This window comes from Brassica oleracea, chromosome C7 (assembly GCF_000695525.1).
Source record: "Brassica oleracea var. oleracea cultivar TO1000 chromosome C7, BOL, whole genome shotgun sequence".
Taxonomy (NCBI): domain Eukaryota; kingdom Viridiplantae; phylum Streptophyta; class Magnoliopsida; order Brassicales; family Brassicaceae; genus Brassica; species Brassica oleracea.
In genome coordinates this window covers 42,553,622-42,574,125 of record NC_027754.1, presented here as the reverse complement: position 1 = coordinate 42,574,125, position 20,504 = coordinate 42,553,622, and the positions used below count along the sequence as shown (strand labels likewise).

The window sequence follows — 20,504 nt, the reverse complement described above, 5'->3', positions numbered from 1 at the left end:
GCACCATTAAAAGAGAAAATGTTCCATTCTGTAAAAGTTTTCACTTTTGCAGAGGGAGAAAAAAAAGATTCTAACGGTTTATTAACAAAAAAATGGAATTTCACTTTGGATTTCTTTCAAAGTAATTATGTAAAAAAAATTATATTAAGAAACTCAATTAACACAAAATTTTGGGAAAATCAGAAAACAAATATTTTTTTTTTTTTATCGATGATGATTCAAATGGGTGTTTTTATACCTATCATCGGGCATTACAGGAAGAGTTCTAGTTCCAGAAGCAGTAGGAGCCCTGACATGACCCACCATTGAAACCTGAAGAGCTTCTTCTTCATAAGCTCTTCTCTCCATTTCTTCTCTCTCTGCTTTCTTCTTCCCCTTCACCAACATCGCCACCACCAACAACCCTAACAGAATCGCTCCAATCCCCGACCCAATCACACTCCCCACCGCCACTTTCCACCGGCTCAACTTTCCTCCTCCGCTGCCGCCGTCCACCTCCGTCGATGGCGTCACCATCCCACGACCACTACTGTCATCATCTTTTCCTCTAGCTTCTGTCGTCACCACTAGAGCGTAATGCCCTTGTCTTGTTCCTTTACAAACATAAGGTGAAACTTGATCACTAAACGTTGTGCTACCGTTGCTTGTGAAACACGCACACAAGACTGATGAATTCTTCTTCGTCAGCTTAGGGTTATCACTCGCCTTGACCTTCAAGAAATCGATCAAGATAGGGTTTTGATCGGTACCAACGACGTTAACCTCGTAAGGGTTCGTGGCCACACCGTCAGGGTTAGCGTTGTAAGCCAAAAGACCAAGAACCGGTGATGCGAGCTGGTAACTGTAACCGGTTAAGTTATAACCGGTAGAGTAGATTGAAGACCAGTTCGAACCCAGGTTTTGTCTAACCAGCATGACTCTCTCAGGGCATGGCTCCACCGTCACGCCAGCGCCGATGTGAAACTCGCCGATTCTTGAACCGTATCTTCTCAAGCTCCCACACCTTAACTTAACCGTGTCGATATCTATACCGGAGAAATTAGAAGGGAGATGGATTTTCTGTATGGTGCCTGTGTTGAGATTGAGCTTAAAGTTTCTTATGGTGTAGTCTCTGATCATGAGATCTAAAAGATGTGTAGATTGAACTGATTGAGAGTCAGAATGGTGGAATGACAAGAGAAGTGTGAAGAGAATGACGATGAATATGGAGAATGAATCCATGAGAGGATCAAGAGATCTTTGGGTTGAGAGAGGAAGTGGAGAAGAGTAAAGAGAAAAGAGAGTTTGACTTTGTGGGGATGTGTGTTTTTGTGGAGAAACATTATAAACTCTTACACTTCATTAGTCAGAGTTCTCTTTTACCTTTATACAGAAAGACATGATAACTATTAAAGTAGCATATGACCGTTCTAACGTATAGGTTTAAATGATTTTTCGTAACAGCAGAAAAGCAAATGATCGGTGTAGTGGTGGATGAGAAAATTATATGAATGATGATAGAAGCATGGGCAGATGACGATCATGATTACTCTTGTTTCCTAACCAAAAATAATAATATAGTTAGTAAATTATTTCATATACAAGGCAAAAGAAGAAGAGAGACATTGGCGTGCTAATATTCGTGTGACTTTTCCTCTTTTGTGTATTGGTTTTTGTCTGTTCCTTTTATTATGTGTGTTCTTGACTTTAGATCTTTGTTATCAATCAATCTTTATGTTACACACAAATTTGAACCCTTTTTACACTCAAATTCACACTATGCACTAATCACGCTAATCTATCTTACAGGTTAAATCATATAAACCATCTTTTTCCCTGGGAGCTGCAGTGAGTGGAGAAGAATTAAAATTGAAGGTTATAATTAAAGGCTATTTCGGAATATTTTACGCATGAACATGTTTATGATCGATCCTGTGTCTCGTTTCACGCTCCGGTGGTTTGAATATAGGGTGAACCTGCAAACATTTTTATCTAAAGCAGATGTTATGATCTGCAAGATCGGACTAAACTGTTTGTAATATGTTTTTTCGTCATTGTTCTTGTTTATTGTAGAGCAAGTAGAAAGAACAAAGTAAAAACTCTCAATTTTTTTTGTTGCTAAGCTAAACCCTCAAATTTTTATCGCAAGAAAAACAACAGCGGTAGAAAGTAAAATGTACCTTACATTTTGAAGGTGGATCACATACATCATGTGCAACTTTTTTCTTATATAATCATTTTTAAGTTGGATTTGAAATCAAAACCTTACAAAATAATAGGACTTTTCAGTTCAGTTATTTTACTCATGTTGTAAGTTTTAAAGTAAGAACAAATTAAAACCTAACTATAATTTAATATGTTAAAATTTGGTTCACACAGAATAAATAAAACCAAACTAAAATTTTGTTTTGTAATGGCTTTATATCAGTTTGAATTAACTATCATATTAGCTATGAAAGGTATGGTGAAGAAATATTCATAAAATATTTCCCTTATTGCTTACACAATACTTACGTATATATCAGAAAACATGTGAAAGAACATGCAAGATCTTTAAGTATACAGCATCAAATCTATATTTTGCCTCTGACAAAACCCATTCTTCTTTTTTCCATCTTCATCTTGTTGTAACAGAACATATAAAAAATTTACTATCTCATAGTTGCATGTGAATTTAAAGTAACTAAGTAGAACTAGTATATATGAAGGTGTGTACTGTACCTCACAGAGTTCAAGCTTGGCTTCCTTCCGGCAATGTGATCAACCGAGAACCCGAGTCATACTCCATCGCGGTTCCACAGCTATCACCACGCAAGATTGATCAAAGATTCAGATACTTTGCTATATGTGAAAACTCTTTAAGCAAAGGTCTAACGCTATTATCTTACTTTGTGCATTTTACAGTGTTGGTTTTGCCACCGCTGGAGATTGACAGAATTGTTCCAAAGAAGGAGGTATTCTCCGTTCCACAATTCGGACAAGGACCCTGCCAAACAAAAACATAAAGAGACAAGAACATTCGTCAAGGACTCTTTCTTATGCAAACCTTGAGAGTCATGGTCTTTTTTACCTTCAAGATCAAGAAGTCTTTGATGATCAGTTTGGTGATTGTTAGAGCCAGATATACAATCAAAGGAACGGCAGCGAACCAAGTGAATATGAAACTGTATGGTTCTGAAAGCTCCAAGATGTATGTGATCTCAAAACCTGTAATGTCGTCCAGGAAGAAAAACCTGAAAGTATACAGTCCAAAAAAAGAGAAACATGTTAGCAAAGACAGAACCTGGAGGGTTGTAATGATCTGAATTTTCGAAAGTGAAGAAGAGTATTAGTAATAGAGACTCACAGTCCGAGAGCAACAACGGTTGCTGGGACATTTAGCAAGAGCATTTTGAAATAGTCTACTGCAAGATCACTATACACCTGTATTAAAGAAAATTAACAAGACTGTAAATATATATATATATATATATATATATAGTATATAACACTAAGCATATGAATGTTTATGTTATCTTTACCTTTTTACTACGGAGACTGCATCTTGGACCCTCACACACAATCTCGCTACCATCGATCTATAGAAGCATAAACATTCATAAAACTGAAGCTTAGTAGAAATAAAATATCTATCTTGAGTGAAGCATAAAGGGAATGGAACCTTTAGTTTCAGCTTCAGCTTATCAAATTCTTCATCATTGAGGATTGGATTACCAGAAACATAAGCCATTGAAGCTTCCAAGAACCGTTGTTCATCAGAACCTGCGTTTTCATAAAACCAATGACTTTCTGCCTAAGAAACCAAAACAAAAGATATGACTATATAGTTGATTACTACTGTACTTAGCATCACAACACTGCTTCCTTCCCACATCAACTCCTCTTTAAGGTTATCAAACTCCTCATTCGACATAGTCGCCTTGCCATCATAATAGAAAGACTACAAGAAAGAAAGTAACAATGCTCAAGCTCTTCATGAAGATTTGTTACTTGTATAAAAAAAAAGAGGATGGTTGATGGGTTTATGTATATACTTGCAAGGCTTGGAGAAACTCTTGTTCCATTTCACCAATTGATTTCTTTTCAGCCTTGTTGATGCTGCAATAGGGCATGATATTGCTATCAACGTCTTCTCCTCCAGCTTGACCTTTAACGAAGACCAAAGGACTTAAAAACTCAGAAATTTAAAAGGTTAATTATAACGAGTTTGAAACAGAGAGATAGGATGAAGACCTGATTGCTCTGTGCTGGCTTTTGCAGGCAACAAGAAGAATTTTTTTCTCAAGGAGATCGACCTTGCAGGCCTGAGCTGAGCCCACTGAGTCCTCGGAGATGGAGAAGAGAGAGAAGCGGTGGATTTGCGAGACACGGCGGAGAAAAGACGGGGGCTTGTCAAACTGAACAACATCTTGCTACCCATTTTCCTTGGGAGAAAGAAAAGAGATTTCCTCTGTTTTCCGGGGAAGTTTTGTCAAGATGAACCTATGGTTGAAGATGAGTATTGAGTTACTGTGAGCTTCAGGTTTGTTCTGATTATTTTTAATTTTTTATTAAAATTTTAAATTTGGAGGGAAGAAGAGATAAGAGAGGTGTGGAGATGAATTCTTATGAGATCTCTGATATTTTTTTCCCTTCTCATCAGTGAGAAAGAGATCTTCCACGTCAGCATTAATATCCACCCTTTATAAATTATAAACACCGAATTTACTAGCTTATAGACATAATTTTATGCTAGGAACTATAATAAATACAATCCCGTATTAATATTTATATTACTAATAATTTTTTCTAATAGTTATGTATTTTCAGATCTAAACAGATTAAGAAATGAGTTAATAAATAAAATTTTAAAGAGAACAATATGATATATTTTTGTTTTTATTTTCAAAAAATGTAAAGAAGATCTGGCTGATAATAAAACCAGTCAAAATGTTTTAGTAATTAACTGGTTTTAAAATTGTCACCAAAAAAAAAAAAAAAAAAATGTATGTACACACTTATACTGATGAAGACATAAATAGTCGACACGTGGAGATACGATTTAGGCACGTGCACACGGACGCAGAAGAAACGCCACCTAATGTGATGCTGGGGTTCAAATCGGTTCGGTTCGATTTTACCGAATCGAACATCATCGTCGATAGTGATTGGTTTATTATATTGGGCCTATTTAAATGAGCTTCATAGCCCATACCAAACAAGGACTCGGCAACTCCCCTTTTTCAGAAAACAAACTTTTTGACCGTTAGATCTTATAAAAGGATGGTGAAACCATCAGTCAAACCAAACTATCATCTTCTGTTGACCATGAAGTGTGTCACTCACTTTTACTTACCCAACCTTCTTCACACAATCCACTAACAACCGGTAGCTCTACACTTCTTAATACAACAACTAATTCTTCTTCTTTTTAATAAAAATAAAATAAAAGGAGATATATTTTGCTATAAGAAAGCCTTTGCACATTTCATTTACTGGCAACAAATCTAAAACAGAAAGTAAGTACTCTGTTTTCATCTTAAAAAACCAGCCAAAACGAAGATGGTTGAAGTGGAAAGAGTCGAGAATTTAGCAAAGAGCGGAATCAAATCGATCCCAAAAGAATACATCCGTCCAAAAGAAGAGCTGGAGAGCATCAACGACGTTTTCCAAGAAGAGAAGAAAGAAGACGGCCCTCAAGTCCCCACCATCGACCTACAAAACATCGAGTCAGAAGACGAAACGCTCCGTGAGAAATGCACAGAGGAGCTCAAGAAGGCTGCTATGGACTGGGGAGTGATGCATCTGATCAACCACGGCGTACCGGTTGACCTGATGGAGCGTGTGAAGAAAGCAGGAGAAGAGTTCTTCGGTTTGCCCGTGGAGGAGAAGGAGAAGTACGCAAACGATCAAGCCACAGGAAAGATCCAAGGGTATGGAAGTAAATTAGCTAACAATGCTAGTGGACAACTTGAGTGGGAAGACTACTTCTTCCATCTTGTTTATCCTGAAGACAAGAGAGATCTCTCACTTTGGCCCAAGACACCAAGTGATTACATGTAAGTTTTGATTGTTTTTGGTTAAGACAAAGTCACAAAACCATTTTTTTTGTTTTGGTTATTTAACTTTTTTGTTGATAATTGTAGAGAAGCGACGAGTGCGTACGCTAAGTGTCTTCGTTTGCTAGCAACAAAGGTCTTCAAGGCTCTCTCTATCGGTCTAGGCTTAGAGCCTGACCGTCTAGAGAAAGAAGTTGGTGGTTTAGAAGAGCTTCTCCTCCAAATGAAGATAAACTATTACCCGAAATGTCCTCAGCCTGAGCTAGCACTTGGCGTGGAAGCTCACACGGATGTAAGTGCTTTGACCTTCATTCTACACAACATGGTTCCTGGTCTGCAGCTTTTCTACGAGGGCAAATGGGTTATTGCAAAATGTGTTCCTGATTCCATTGTGATGCACATTGGCGATACGTTGGAGATTCTTAGTAATGGCAAGTTTAAGAGTATACTGCACCGTGGTTTGGTGAATAAGGAGAAGGTTAGGATCTCTTGGGCTGTGTTTTGTGAGCCACCCAAGGATAAGATCGTTCTTAAGCCGTTGCCGGAGATGGTGAGTGCTGAGACTCCGGCTAAGTTTCCTCCAAGGACATTTTCTCAACATATTGAGCATAAGTTGTTTAGAAGAAACGAACAAGAGGAGTTGGTGCCTGAGAAAAAAGACGATTAAGTTTGAGTCTATATATATGTTAAACTATAGTCCTGTTCGTTTGGTTGCCGCAGGTTTCGGCGTCAGCGTCAGCGGCGGCGGCAGCGTCAATGAAGACAGTTGTTGTTCGTTTCGCAGACGCTGACGCTGCCGCTGCCGCTGCCGCATACTATATCGCGACCGCAGATTTTATCGGCGTCAGCCGCAGAACGCGGCGTTCGGACGCGGCGTCAGACGCAGTTTCCTGCGTCAACGAAACGAACAAGAGTTGACGCAGAATGTTGACGCTGCCGCTGCCGCCGGTACCAGCGGCAACCAAACGAACGGCCCTTATGTGTTCAAGTCTCTCTTTTCTTTTGTGTGTTTGTGTCTTAATCCTGTGTCAGTCTTATTGAAGATGTGAAGACATATGTCTACAGAATGTGTCACTGATATATATGTTAGTAAAAACGAGTAACACATGAAGATATATGAACCACATGTTGTATTAAGAGCTTGAGAATATTTTCTGATTTACATTCTGTTTTTTCATATCTTTTCTTTTCTTATGCTACTAACTGTAAAAAGGAGTTGTTGATGATGATTCCATATGCTACAAAAGCTGTTTCTATACACCATCAGCGAATGCCTAAGCTCCTGCCAAATTAGAAAAGCAACAAGGTATAAACACCTGTTGTAGCATGATATATAAGCCCATGACAATGAATCCACCACACGACTATGTAACGAAAGATAGTGGTTGCATGATTGACTTTATTAGCTTACCTACTGGCGGTCCATTGTTGATTTGTTTCAGGAACTATTCCGCTATGACCAGATTGTATATGTCCAGCTGAAGAAACTGTTTTTCCAGATGCCACTCTTGTTACCTGCGATGGATGGGTATTGACACAATAAATTAAGAAACAACAGGTTGTAAGCTGCTTTTGTTTTCAACAAGTTTAGACTTTACCTCATTCCCTGCTTGGAAAGAGTACACTCTGTTTTCCTTGAAGCCCTTGTACCAAGAATATATTGCAACTCAATGATTAGACTTGGAAAATGGAAAAAAAAAAAAAATAGTCAAGTGAAACTGAGGTTCACAAGCTGTACCTTTGCTTGAGGAAATCTTGTGCGGGATCCACTATTTTGCTTGATCTCGGGTTTGATGGAGAGCTGTATGTTAATCAAACCGGGTCAAGAAACTATGAGAGTAATCTGGATAAGACAAATCATACGTTAAACCATGAGACGTACCTTGCTGAAAAGGTCTGTCGGTAAATCTGGTTGAACTCTCTTTTCTGAATGAAAACTAAACTCCTGCGTTGCATTCCAAAAACAGTTTGCATCCTCATCAGGAAACTCCATTTACAGATGATCAAGTGCAAAGAATAATTGTTAAGACTATCATACCAAAGGAAATGTTGTTTCTCGCTTGCTATTTTTGAAGAGGCCCATGTCTCCTCTGCTTGAAAGTATCTGTTTCACAGGGGTGAAAACCTATATTAGGTGTGAGAATTATAATGCAGGCGGATGAGACTCAAGAAAGGATACCTTCTTGTTCAGAGTACGAGCTTTAAAAACGTGTTTTCCTTCTGAGACATCATGCTTAGATATATCCATAGCGCTTGGTCTGCAAGAGTAATTAAACTTTTTGGGTTCATATACACCTCAAACACAAGTTGAAGTGGAGAAATCAAGCAATCCTTCTCAATTTTCTATGTAAGTTTATAGGTCCATACCTCCTACTTTCCCTGTTAATACCGTCAAGTGCATCAGTTATATTAGTTTTGTCTGATCCCTGTTAAAAAGAAATTTCACTTTTAAGGATAAAGTTGTGTAGATAAGAGATGAACTCGTTAAGATCACAAGGCAGGCAATAAAACTAATATATAAAGTAACAGTGTTGCTACCTTATACGCATCATTTCTCTGACTTGACCTTGTTGTTACTGCTGAAGAATGTTGCATAGCCCTTTCTGAAGTCTTCAAATGGAATTCCTGTTAAGGAAACTCAATAAATGTAATCCTAAGTCTTACACCAGGTTATTGTGTGGAAAGATATCAGCTGATACGAATTCATTTCTAATACGTACTTGGAACTCTGTTGGTTTTGGAGTACTCTTTTTCCGGATGGGCAATGAAGGAGCATCAAATATCTAGAGATCATAAACAAGCTTGAGTTGGGCCAGGACAATGAAATCATTTCCAGTATACAGTTCTTAGTAGCAGATACAAACCTTTCGGTTGAATGGACGTGCTTTGAATCTATGTATGGTAGTTGAGTCCTGTTCTAAGTTCTCATCATTCTTGCGGCTGAAATAATCATTAGCAAAAAAATCATTGTGAACATGAGACCTTTACTGTAACAACTCATTTTCAGCAAATAGTTGGGGTCTGACCGTAACCTGTGTGCCCTCTGCGATGTAGCAAAATCAGGCTCCTGTGGGACAGTAATCTTTGTCCTGGTATATTGTGAATTTCTATCAAGAGTTATATCCTGCAATACTTAAAATGATTTAGTTTTTAAGTAAGAGCTCCATTTTCACCAGGAAAAAATTGAATATTCCATATACAGACACTTGTTTAGACTTATGTAAGATTAAAGAGTAAAGAAGCAATAGTAAGCAAACCTTCTTGGGTATCTTGTGAACAAAAGTCATCTCAGGCTTTGTATCAGCAACCTGAAACAGGACAAAACGACCTTAGTTGCCACTAATTTCAGATGAACATAGTGCATTGTCAAAAGGGAACCAACTATACACTGTTTTCACAGTGATAAATAACTCTACCTTGCGGAGAAGACCCCCGTCAAGTTTCTGTCTTTTGGCCGCTTGAACTTGGGTCCCACATAAGCCTTTGTCATGAACTTGGTCCGCTTGCATATGGAATTTACTATACAAGCAAAAGAATTAACGTATAAGCTGAGAAAAGAAAAGTAGAAAGATTTAAACATGCTTCCAACAGACGTCACCTGGCATTATTTTGTTTAGCTAACTGACTAGCAGTGGGTCTCATTAACGTAGAGCTCCTTGGAGTAGGTCTGATGCTTGATTTAGCTCGGAAGTTTGGTTTATCAGGGTGGTTGTGATTGCTAACCGTTGGCCCTGGTAAAAAGTGAGAGACCACAAACAAACAAAAAAAGTAAATACAAAAGAAAAAGGAACCGATGAAACGTTAACTAATTTTTCAAGACAACTAAAGAGCCATAGTGTATATTTGTATAAAGCATAAACAATAATTGAAGTATTATAGCCAAAAAAAAAAAAAAGAAGAAGAGAGTGATCACCTATGTATATGGGTTGGTTTGGAACTTTCTTCAACTTATGAGCTTGTTGGGATGAAAATGCCCCAAAACGCATTCCATTTCCTGAAGCCAAAATATTTTTAAGGATGTATAAACATATCTAGTGGTGGATAAAGCAGACATCATTAACTCACCAGTCTTATTCAAATATGGATGGTGATAGATACCTCCATCCTTCTCACCACCATGGACAGTAAAGTCTTCATCCTCTGGTTTCGTGGAGGCAGCCTCGGTCATATCACCAGGAATCTCCTCTCCAAGCAACAATTTTGTCACGAAAGCTGAAAAAAATACAAAATACCAAAAACAAACCATGAGTAGAGTAGATAGATGCAAACTCCTAAACATAGAAACAGAATAATCCTAAACACAAGTGTGATCTGATCACATTGTTTCATTCAGCATTGCAAAGGAAAGTGATGTGATGAAGATATAACTCACGAGAGGGGGTGTAGGAGGGAGCAGAATGAAACCAGAACTCGGCGGACTGAGACTCCGCCGGTGACTCCTCCCGAGTGAAATCGAACCACCGAGCTGCATCAAACTCGTACTCCAGATCAACCTCAAACACCATTGGCTCCATTTCCATATCTAAATGTAAACAATGCGCAGAAAAGTCAGTCACCGATCGTCTTCTGCGAAAACCTGACGGAACTGAGCAGACAAAGCCCTAATTTTCTACAGAAATCTCTGATTCATTGAGTCTGCTGCTGCTGATGAAGATGAAGATGAAGATGAAGAAAACGCCACAAATTTTGTTTTACCGGACAAAAGAAAAAAAACAGATTTATTTTAATTTCCCATACGAAACGACATCGTATTGGCACTGTGATGTACAAAAAAGAAGCGAGGAGGACGCTCCGGTTTTTGTAACGACTCCAATTGTAACGACTTGAAATTTTGAATTGTAATTAAGACTGTCGATAAGACGTTTATACCCCTGCGAGTGAGACTGTGCAAGGGTGTTTTCGTCTATTCAAAATAAGAGAGCCATCTGGGTCTGCGAGCTTTCTTGACCTTCGACGACACTCTTATTCCGGCTGGATCGATAATTACCCTTAAGTGTTGTCTTTATTTACGTATCTACCACTGACGGTTGTATTCTTTTCTCAGTGCCACATTGCGCTTTGTCAGTAGAAAGTTGAACATACAAATATACTTTTGACATAGTTTTTTTTATTATTATTATTTTTTTTTTCTAAGAACGCTAATATCGTATTAATGATGTTCAGATTTACAAAAAGTTAATCTAAGTGCTACTTACCTTGGCAAAAAGAAAAAAAGAAAAAAGATAGAGCAATGTTTATGGACCTAATAAATTAGATAATCCAACTTGACAACAGAGAATGAAATTTCTTCCTATCCCTTCTTGCCATGATTATGATCTTCATTTCTCTGTATATCCCACGCGCAATCACCATTGGAACGATAATGCAGCTGTTGTGATATACATTGTTTCTTTGTTTCCAAAGATGGTAGATTGTCGACTGGACTGCTATCTTCTTTAGAATAATAGAACTCTATGTCGTTGTCGATCTGATCCAGGAGAGTAGCTCATTCCAGTCTTGGAAAGCATGCAATGGTCGGTTCAACCGGGTAAGAACAAGGTTCCAGACCTCCCTACTATAAGAACAGGTCATGAGTAAGTGGTCTCTTGTTTCCATGTCGTGGGAGCATAGACAGCAGGAGGTAGATATTTGGAAGCCCCATAAAGCCAGCTTTGCCCGTGTAGGCAACTTGTCCGCATTAGCGATTCACATATTAAAAGCCAGTTTGGGAACATGACCCTTGAACCATACACAGTCCACCCAAGCTTTCTTCTCTGATTTAGGTCTCAAAAAATTCTATGTAACTGCAGACGAGTAAACCGTGGAAGAACTACCTGGAACTTTCCATTCATATTCATCATCAATCTCAGAAAGAGGCAGAGCAATGGTGGTTAGGTGAATTTGAATGTCCAGCGCCTCTTGGCTACGAGGGTGAGCGATTAACTATCCTTCCGAGTTGCAAGCTTCTGAGACCGTAGCTAATAGGGGAACACGTAAGACCCTTGGTCCCGTAGGGCCTATGAAGCTTATTAGCTGACCCAAAGGAGTCCATGCATCATACCATAAACTGAGTTTAGTCCCAGAGTTTAAGATACCTTTGCAAAAGTTCAGCGCCTCACTTCTTAGCTTCAATAGCTGTTTCCAAGTCCATGAATCAGTTGTGGCTTCATCTACTGCCCATAAAGGTTTTGCCGATAATCGATACTGCCTTTGCCAACTGACCCAAAGAGAGTTGCTTCTTGAGTGTAGCAACTAGATAAAGCGGAGAAGCATCACCCTATTTAAAACTGAGAAGCTTCTTAGACCCAACCCTCCCTCATCTTTAGGTAAACATCAAGTTGTTCAAGCTATCTTCTCTGTTTTAAGTTCTTCAATGTTGCATGACCATAAAAATCTAGAGCAGAGCGAGTCCATCTTGTTGATGCAACCTTTTGGTAGCATAAAAGTAGTTATCCAGATATTTACCGTTCCAGCTATAACCGTGCTTAGGAGTACTAGTCGTCCAGCAAAAGATAGGGTCTTGACCGCCCAGCTCTGAAATCTTGTAATTAATTGTTGCATCAGGGGATCATAGTCAGCTATTCGCAGCTTACGGCTCATGAGCGGTAGACCAAGATATCTAATTGGGAGTAAACCCGAGGTAAAACCAAAGCTAGCGATAGCAAGGGATTCAGAGCTATTCAGACCCGTTGTGTAGACCTCTGTCTTGTTCCTATTCAGCTTCAGACCAGACCAACTTCCAAAATCATCCAGACTATTTGAGATTCCATGAAGTGAGTTTGCACTTCCATAAAAAAAAGACCATTACGTTGTCAGCAAACATCAGATGAGTCAGCTTTAGTTCTGATGTCCTTGGATGGTAACCTATAATTCCAAAATCATATCTAGACATTAACAGTCTAGAGAAAGCTTCCATAGCCAGAACAAAGATATAGGGGGAGATAGGATCTCCTTGCCTAATACCATTAGTGCTTTCAAAGTACCCACTGCTGCTACCATTAACAGAGATGGTGAAGGATGCTGTAGAAATACACTGATAAACCCATCCGATGAACTTGGTTGGTATAGAGAGAGCCTTGAGAGTGCCTATGATGAAATCCCATTTGATAGTATCGAAGGCTTTTCTGAGATCAACCTTTAACATAGCACTAGGAGATGAGTTTGATGTGTTGTACCCTTGTACTAGGTCAGTAGCAAGAAGGACATTCTCAGCCAAGAATCTCCTCGGCATGAAAGCTGATTGAGACTGAGATATGATATGAGGCAGGATCACTTGCAGGCACTTTGCTAACAGCTTGGAAATTACCTTGTACACTGTATTCAGACATGAAATAGGCCTAAAGTCTGAAGTTAAAAAAGCGTTTGTAATCTTTGGTATCAAAACCAGAGTTGTCGCATTCCATTGCTTGAGAAGGCAGCCTAAGGAGAAAAATTCCCAGACGGCCTGAGAAACCTCTAGGCCAATGATGCTCCATGCTGCTTTGAAGAACTCTGAAGAATATCCATCAGGGCCACTTGCCTTGTTCCTTGAAAGTGAGAAAAAAGTGTCCTTAACTTTATGTACCGTGAAATCCTTACAGAAGCCAAGTCTGTCTTCTTCGGTGCAGGAGAAATCAAATAGGAGATCCAGGTCAGATTGCCCGAACTGTTGTGTACTCGCAGGTTCTCCCAACAAACCAGAAAAATAATCAACGCAATGATCCTCAATGTCTCCTTGGTTTTCGATTTTTCCTCCTGAGTCCTCCATTAGAAAGTGAATGTGATTTGCTGATCTTCTTGAGAATGTTAGCCGATGATAGTACGTGGTATTTGCATCTCTCAATGCAGTCCAAGTTACTGAAGATCGTTGCAAGTAAAAAGCTTCTTCCGCTTTAGAGAGGAGCTCCCATTTACGAGAGCATTCTAGTTCCCATTCAGCATTTGCAATAGATGGGTTCGGAAAAGTACTTTCTTGTGCTTTTAGCATAGCTTGGTGCGCTTCCTGAGTTCGTAGCTTGATACCAGAGTAATTCAGTCTGCTAAAATCCCTGATATGCTTCTTCAGCAGCTTCAATTTTTTGGAAACTCTTAACGTTGCAGATCCAGTTACATTGAAAGAGAACCACATCTCTGCTATCATTGGCAAAAAATTTGTATTCTGTAACATGTAATTAAAAAACCTGAAAGGACGCTTGAGAGTGGGAGAATTAATGCTCAGAGCGACGGTAACATGTGCATGATCTGAGAAGTCCGGAGGGAGGAAAGAAGCCACAACTGTAGGGAAGAAGTTGCTCCATTCATCATTCACTAAAATCCTGTCTAACTTCTTTGCTATAGGAGCTGTCTTACTCTTGTTCCACCAGGTAAAGGTTTTTCCTCTGAAATCCAGGTCTGCTAAGTCTGCCTCAAGAAGACAATCCCTGAACAGCCTTGTACGCTTGTCAACTCTAGCAGATGCGTAGAGAGAATGTTCCTCTGGAGATAAAGTTTGATTAAGGTCTCCCATAACAATCCATGGTTTGCCCGTTAACAGTTGAGAAGCTCCCAGGTTTACCATAGATTCCCATAATTCCTTCCTGTCTTCATGGTAGTTAGACGCATAGGCAATAGAAGCCAAGAAAGGTGGTTTGAAAAAAATTTCTTCTTCGCAACGCGAAAATCAACCTCATGTTCCATGATTTCACCCTCTTCTTTTTCTTCTTCTTCTTCAGAAGATGCCACATCTGAAGAGTCCGTTTCAACACCAGATGAAGCCTTACTAAGTGTTCCTCGAGGCTTGGTGATGGTGTTCTGGTGAGGAGGATCCTTACTGCATTCCCCTGTTGCAAAATCCGATTTGGTACCAAGCTTTGAGGTTGTTTCCTGCTCAGTGTGTGCCTGAGGTTTCGAGTCAACCACTGCCCACTGCTTTTCTTTCAGCTTCGCCCTTCTTGTCTTCCTGCCTTTCCCTTCTGAGATCTTAGCTTTTGGACAATTATGCGAGCCATGCGAGGACGAGTTACATGGTACACAAGTGATTGGCGCCAGCTTACATCTGCTCGATAAGTGGCCTATCTCTTTGCAGTGGTTACAGATAGGACGCATCCAAGGACTGGAAACTAGCACACGACTAATCTCACCGGAGTCAAATTGTACATTTACTGTTTCCGGCAATGGCTTTCTCGGGTCAATGATGGTAAATACCTTTGCTACCTCCAGTTTTGTCTTGTTTTCAGTGGTTGGGTGCAGAAACTTTGGATCTCCTACCAGGCCCGCAATGCGCTCAAGACCATCCTCATTGAAGAATTGGAGTGGAATTTTTCGCAGTTCCAACTATATCGGAGCAGCAGATAACTCTGGCTTTGCTGGGACGATACCCGGTTCCCATTTGGCTACAAACATTGTTTTCCCGTCTATCTGCCACAGTCTTTGATTTATTACTCTGTTTCGAGTTCCTACGTTAGGTATTCGGAATAGGTAAGCAAAGCCCTCCATCTTCGAAACTGCAATATCTCTGTATTGTTTGCTTCAAATCCCATTAGCAATGTTATGGATGGTTCCTTGGGAGGGTGGATTCACATAGAATTGACCGAGGACAAAGCAATCCCAGGATCTTCTGTTCTTTTCAATGACTGAGTTAGGAATCTTTACACAAGCTTCTCCAGATGGTAGGATGAAGGATTCACCAGTCTTCTTTAGCTGCTTGATGCCTTTAACCTGAGAGATATATGAGTCCTTAGGAGGAGGGCATGGTACCTTAGAACCCGCTTCAGTCGTCGTTTGCGTTTCACCAGTAGGTATGGTAGTTTTTGTTGTATTCTCAGTCGGTAGGGTAGGAATGGCTAGAGATTCCTTCTCTAGCTCTGCTTCAGTGGTCAGCTCTGGATCTGCCAAGGCGATCTCAGGAGTGACTAGTTCAGTGATCAGATTCACGGTCTTAGTACTTCCTTCTAGTTTGTTTGTTGTGTCCGGATCTGCTACGGGAGCGATCACAGGGGCACTTGGAGTTTCCAATTTGGAATCGTCACTAGCTGTGGAGTTTGAAGATGAGCCGATTTCAGAGTCGAAATCAGAGTCGGAGTCAGTCTGCTGAGCAACCAAATCAGCAATCTGGGCATCGGAAGCAGGTTTGGAGGCATCAACCTGAATTTTAGCTGTCGGAGATGCAGGGTTTGAGTTCGTCGTCATGGGCGAATCCACGGTGACATGGTTTTCTTTCAACGGAGGTGACGAACTCAAGCTTTTTGAAGGAGGAGACGAGCTCGGGCTCTTCGTCGGAGAGCGAGATTTCTTGGCCTTCTTCTTACCCTTCCCCATTAGGAGGAGAGATGGAGAGGACGCGTCTTGCAACCGACGCCGGAGAAGGTGCCGTCGTTCAGCGAAGGTGGTCACTTTGACGAAGATACTGTAGCAAAGGGGATCTTCTTTTGTCTTGGTGGTTTCCCTTTGACATAGTTTTTCATTCCATGAAATTGAGGTTCTCCCAAGCTATCCAATGGATTTTCCTAATATGCGCATCAGATCCCCACCAGAAGTTTGCCATGGCACTGGACATATTGGCACAGATTGTTTTCGGGAGTTTAAAGACTGACATCGCAAAAACAGGCAGGGCCGATGCTGACGTCTTTAATAATATTTCTTTGCCGGCCTGTGATAGGTTCCTTAGGTACCAAGCATTCAGTCTACCATTCACCTTTCCTTTTAAATAGCCTAGCAGGTCTACCTTAGAGCCGCTAAAGCATTCCGGCAGCCCCAAATATTTGCTTGAACCTCCTTCATTCGAGATACCCAGCACCCTCTGAATCGCAAGTTTAACAGCGGGATCAACCTTAGATCCAAAGGATACGGCTGATTTCTGCAAGTTGATCGTCTGTCCTGTTGCACAGCCATACACCTCGAGCACTTGGTTCAGAGTCCTAGCTTGATTTTCAGACGCTTTGCACATAAACAAACTGTCGTCGGCAAATAGCAAATGGTGAACTGAGGGCCCCTCCTCAACAAACTTCAAGCCGTTTAGCAAGCTTAATCTTTCTGCTCTATTCAATAGGTGTGTAAGCCCTTCCGTACACAACACAAATAGAAACGGCGAGAGGGGATCACCTTGTCGTAGACCACGTTGCGGTTTGACCATCCCAAAAGGTTGATCATTCACCAGTACTGCAAAGGAAACAGAAGTGACGCATGCCATAATCAGCTTAACCCATCTGGCGTCGAAACCAATAGCCTCCATCAAGCTCCTAAGATAGCTCCATTCCACCTTGTCGTATGCCTTTGACATGTCCGTTTTCACCACCATTGTCTCAGTCATGATGCTCGGATTAGTCCGTATAGCATGAACCGCTTCATGGGCAATTGCAATGTTATCTGTAATCAGCCTCTCCGCCACGAAGGCAGATTGATTGACGGATATCAGCTCAGGGAGGATGGGCTGTAGGCGATATACCAATACCTTTGCGATGATTTTATACAGGACGGAGCATAAACTTATCGGTCGCATATCAGCCATAGTCTCGGGCTCCTGGACTTTAGGTATGAGACAGATATATGTGAAGTTCCAATCCGCCGGCATTCTCCCTGTTACAAAGAACTTCTTTACTTCAGCTGATACTCTTGGCCCTATCTCATCCCAATATTGCTGGAAGAAGAAACCCGACATTCCATCCGGCCCTGGAGCACTTGCGCCTTTTATACTGAAGACAGCACATTTGATTTCCTCATCAGAAACTTCGACGGTCATTTGCCGGTTCATTTCATCTGAAACTCTTGGTCTCATATCCTGTAGCAAAGGCTGGTAGCTTGGGGGATTAGAAGATCTGAAAAGCTCATTAAAGTAGTCGACCGCCACTTGAGCTTTTGCTGCTTCTGACCATTGCTCTACTCCATTCCCATTCTTGATTCTAACCAGTCTTTTCTTCGCTCTGTTTGCCTTAACCGATTCATGAAAGAAGTTGGAGTTTCGGTCACCATATTTAAGCCATTTTTCCATGCTTCTCTGCTGCCAGTAGAGTTCCTCTTCTTTATACGCTCTACATAGCTCTTTCTTTATCACCCTGATCGCATGCCAACACGGGTAGTTTCTTGATTGAAACCATTCTAGCCTCCTCTCCAAAATATGAATTTTATCTTTGGCATTGAAGACCCTCTGTTTCTTCCATTCACTCAAAGCACCACGACAGTCTCGAAGTCTTTTCGCCACATTTCTATTTTCGGACCCTTCCGCTGCACCTCTCCACGCCTCTATGATCTTATGTTTCACTCCCGGTTGAAACAAGAATTTTTTGTCAAATCTGAACTGACCCACTCTTCTTTCTTGATAAGCTTGAAGTTTCAGTAGCACAGGTCTGTGATCAGAGCCTCGTTTGTCCAGGAACCTCTGATTCGACCCAGGAAAAAATCTCAGCCAAGCTTTATTCCCAAAAGCCCTGTCTAGACAACATTGGATCCACTTATGCCATCTTTGCCCCGCCCATGTAAATCTGATGCCAGATGACTCTAGTTCTTCCATTCCACAAGCCGCAAGCATATCCCCAAAAGGTTTGAATGAAGCTTCAGATCTCATGGGGCCTCCCGTTTTTTCATCATTGTTGAGGATGTCATTGAAGTCTCCAATTAAGCACCACTTATCTCTTCTGGTGACCCCTATCCTGCTGATTCTTTCCCAAACAATCTCCTTCCCCTCTGAAGACGGTTCACCATATAAACATGAGAGGAAAAAACTAACCTCTCCATATTGAACCTGCATATCGATCAGATTCTTATTTGCATATTTAATATCCAGCTTGATGTCGCTTTTCCAAAATAATGCCAAGCCCCCACTCAAGCCTCTCGGATCAATTGTGAATACCCTATCATACCCGAGCCACTGCTGCAAATCCACCAAAATGTTTCTACAATTCTTAGTCTCCATTAAGAACATGATCTCCGGGAAATGAGTTCGACGTATTTCCCGGAGTCTCTGAATTGTCAGGTCTTGAGTACGTCCCAAGCCCTGGCAATTCCAGCTCAATATGCTCATTAAATATTGGGCGATCCCTTCCTCGGGATCACCTTTAGGGTTTTAGACTTCTCCGAAACTAGAAGATCCCCAACTTCAGTTTCTACCTTTCTCTTCTTACTCCCTTCCACTCTCTTATCAGCTGCTTTATCCCATAGGACTCCCTCTTCCTTTTCCGCGTTCAAAAGCAGCCTAGGATTTCTTCTTGACTTGGGAGGACGTCTACGCTGATATGTTTTCTTCTTAGTCCCGGATGAAGCACACGGTTCCGAAAAACCAGTACTAAACACCGTCGAACTAGGAGGAGAACCCATATAAATGGCATCAAACTTAGTGTCATCACTTCCACCCATTGTGATCTTTTCAGCGTTCCATCGTCCTGCTGTATCAGCTCTGATTGCAGAAGCCATAAATTTCTCCTGTTGGTTTCTGCCTTCCAAAGGCTTCTTTAATTCCTCATAGCTGAAAACTATCCCTTTCCCTCTGTCAAAGTCTTGAGAAATAATGGGAGGTGTCTCAAGTCTCAACATTGTACGCTTCAGCATAGGATCTTGTTCCACCGCAGCTACCGAGCCTCTCACTCTTTCTTGCCTCACGTATCTGTCCTCTTCGGTGGCCAACATCATATACTGTCTCATTTCATCCAGCACCTCTTTTATTATTTTCGGCTTTCCAGTAATTGAACTTATCCCCACCTGATCTTCAGTAAGAACTCCAAAAAGAGGATCATTTTCTTTTAAAACAACTTGTTTTACTTCCATCTCCTTTGAGATCCTTTGGCTTCTTACAAGAGTTTCATCTTTTCTTCTTTTCACTACCAGAGGACACACCTTTTGCTCATGGTTCAGCCTATGACAAGTAAAGCATCGCTTTTGGATCCTTTCATAGTCAAAATGGATCTTCACCGGCTTTGCTCCTTTAATGTTGACAACCCTTGACATCTTCAAAGGGTTCGCCACATTGAACTTCACTTGGACTCTTTCATAGGGTTGAGTTTGCGGTTTTGTGGGGTCAAAGATAAATTCCTTAACTTCTCCCAGCAGCTCTCCCAGCGCCATGATAGCTTCCTTTGTGTAGTAATTCATAGGAATGTTGCTAATCCGCACCCACAGCAGAATAAACTGCAGATAATCGTCTGGTGGTTCTTCAACCCACCTCTCAATCGCCAAAGCCCATTCATTGAAGGTATGTACTCCTTTCGCCAATACATCAAGTAAATCGTACTCATGGTCGAAGAAGAATTGAAAACGCTCCTTGGACAGAGCCACTCCTCGACATCTACCCTCCTTCTGCCATTTTCCAGGCATCCTCCAAATTAAAGTTGACATTTTCTGGCATTCTGGGTTTAGGATTCTACCCACCAGACTCAGCTTATTCTTCTCATTCGAACAGAACCCCGGTAGATCCGGCATTTCGAACGGTTCATCTTCTTCCTCCAGTGAAAGAGCCATCAAGGCTCTGTCCATTGCCGCCGACATCGGTAAAGATAATCTTCGAAGCTCCAATCAGACTAAAACCAAAGACGTTCACCCGATTGATTGCCCCAAATCCGATCT

General features: G+C 40.9%; 4 protein-coding genes across 7 annotated transcripts; 1 reads left to right on the top strand and 3 right to left on the bottom strand.

Moving 5' to 3' along the window:
• Positions 1–173: 173 nt before the first annotated feature.
• On the bottom strand, positions 174–2,279 carry LOC106306512. The gene has a single exon (XM_013743157.1). It carries the CDS (start codon positions 1,219–1,221, stop codon positions 205–207), a length of 1,017 nt encoding a protein of 338 aa, XP_013598611.1. The 5' UTR covers positions 1,222–2,279; the 3' UTR covers positions 174–204.
• An 85-nt stretch (positions 2,280–2,364) lies between these two features.
• Positions 2,365–4,522, bottom strand: LOC106306514 (PGR5-like protein 1A, chloroplastic). 2 transcript variants are annotated; one of them, XM_013743158.1, is made up of 10 exons: positions 4,213–4,522; positions 4,014–4,126; positions 3,823–3,919; positions 3,641–3,741; positions 3,501–3,557; positions 3,326–3,402; positions 3,050–3,212; positions 2,868–2,965; positions 2,701–2,780; positions 2,365–2,600 (listed from the first exon to the last, which is right to left on the bottom strand). In XM_013743158.1, the coding sequence occupies exons 1-9, from the start codon at positions 4,397–4,399 to the stop codon at positions 2,711–2,713; spliced, it is 963 nt and encodes a 320-aa protein (XP_013598612.1). In that variant the 5' UTR covers positions 4,400–4,522; the 3' UTR covers positions 2,365–2,600; positions 2,701–2,710. The 2 variants fall into 2 exon arrangements, with proteins under 2 accessions (XP_013598612.1, XP_013598613.1); XM_013743159.1 differs by having other exon boundaries at positions 2,408–2,594.
• Positions 4,523–5,356: 834 nt separating this feature from the next.
• Positions 5,357–7,198, top strand: LOC106301636 (leucoanthocyanidin dioxygenase-like). The gene is made up of 3 exons (XM_013738086.1): positions 5,357–6,017; positions 6,105–6,709; positions 6,995–7,198. The coding sequence occupies exons 1-2, from the start codon at positions 5,521–5,523 to the stop codon at positions 6,682–6,684; spliced, it is 1,077 nt and encodes a 358-aa protein (XP_013593540.1). The 5' UTR covers positions 5,357–5,520; the 3' UTR covers positions 6,685–6,709; positions 6,995–7,198.
• Positions 7,072–10,831, bottom strand: LOC106301635 (protein TPX2-like). 3 transcript variants are annotated; one of them, XM_013738085.1, is made up of 18 exons: positions 10,390–10,831; positions 10,116–10,229; positions 9,931–10,011; positions 9,616–9,748; positions 9,434–9,536; positions 9,275–9,325; positions 9,044–9,141; positions 8,882–8,957; positions 8,738–8,800; positions 8,556–8,642; positions 8,385–8,443; positions 8,197–8,275; positions 8,056–8,142; positions 7,900–7,962; positions 7,756–7,818; positions 7,616–7,660; positions 7,429–7,532; positions 7,072–7,299 (listed from the first exon to the last, which is right to left on the bottom strand). In XM_013738085.1, the coding sequence occupies exons 1-18, from the start codon at positions 10,535–10,537 to the stop codon at positions 7,281–7,283; spliced, it is 1,473 nt and encodes a 490-aa protein (XP_013593539.1). In that variant the 5' UTR covers positions 10,538–10,831; the 3' UTR covers positions 7,072–7,280. The 3 variants fall into 3 exon arrangements, with proteins under 3 accessions (XP_013593539.1, XP_013593537.1, XP_013593538.1); XM_013738083.1 differs by having other exon boundaries at positions 10,083–10,229; positions 10,390–10,779; XM_013738084.1 differs by having other exon boundaries at positions 8,056–8,121; positions 10,083–10,229; positions 10,390–10,778.
• Between the last annotated feature and the right edge of the window lie 9,673 nt (positions 10,832–20,504).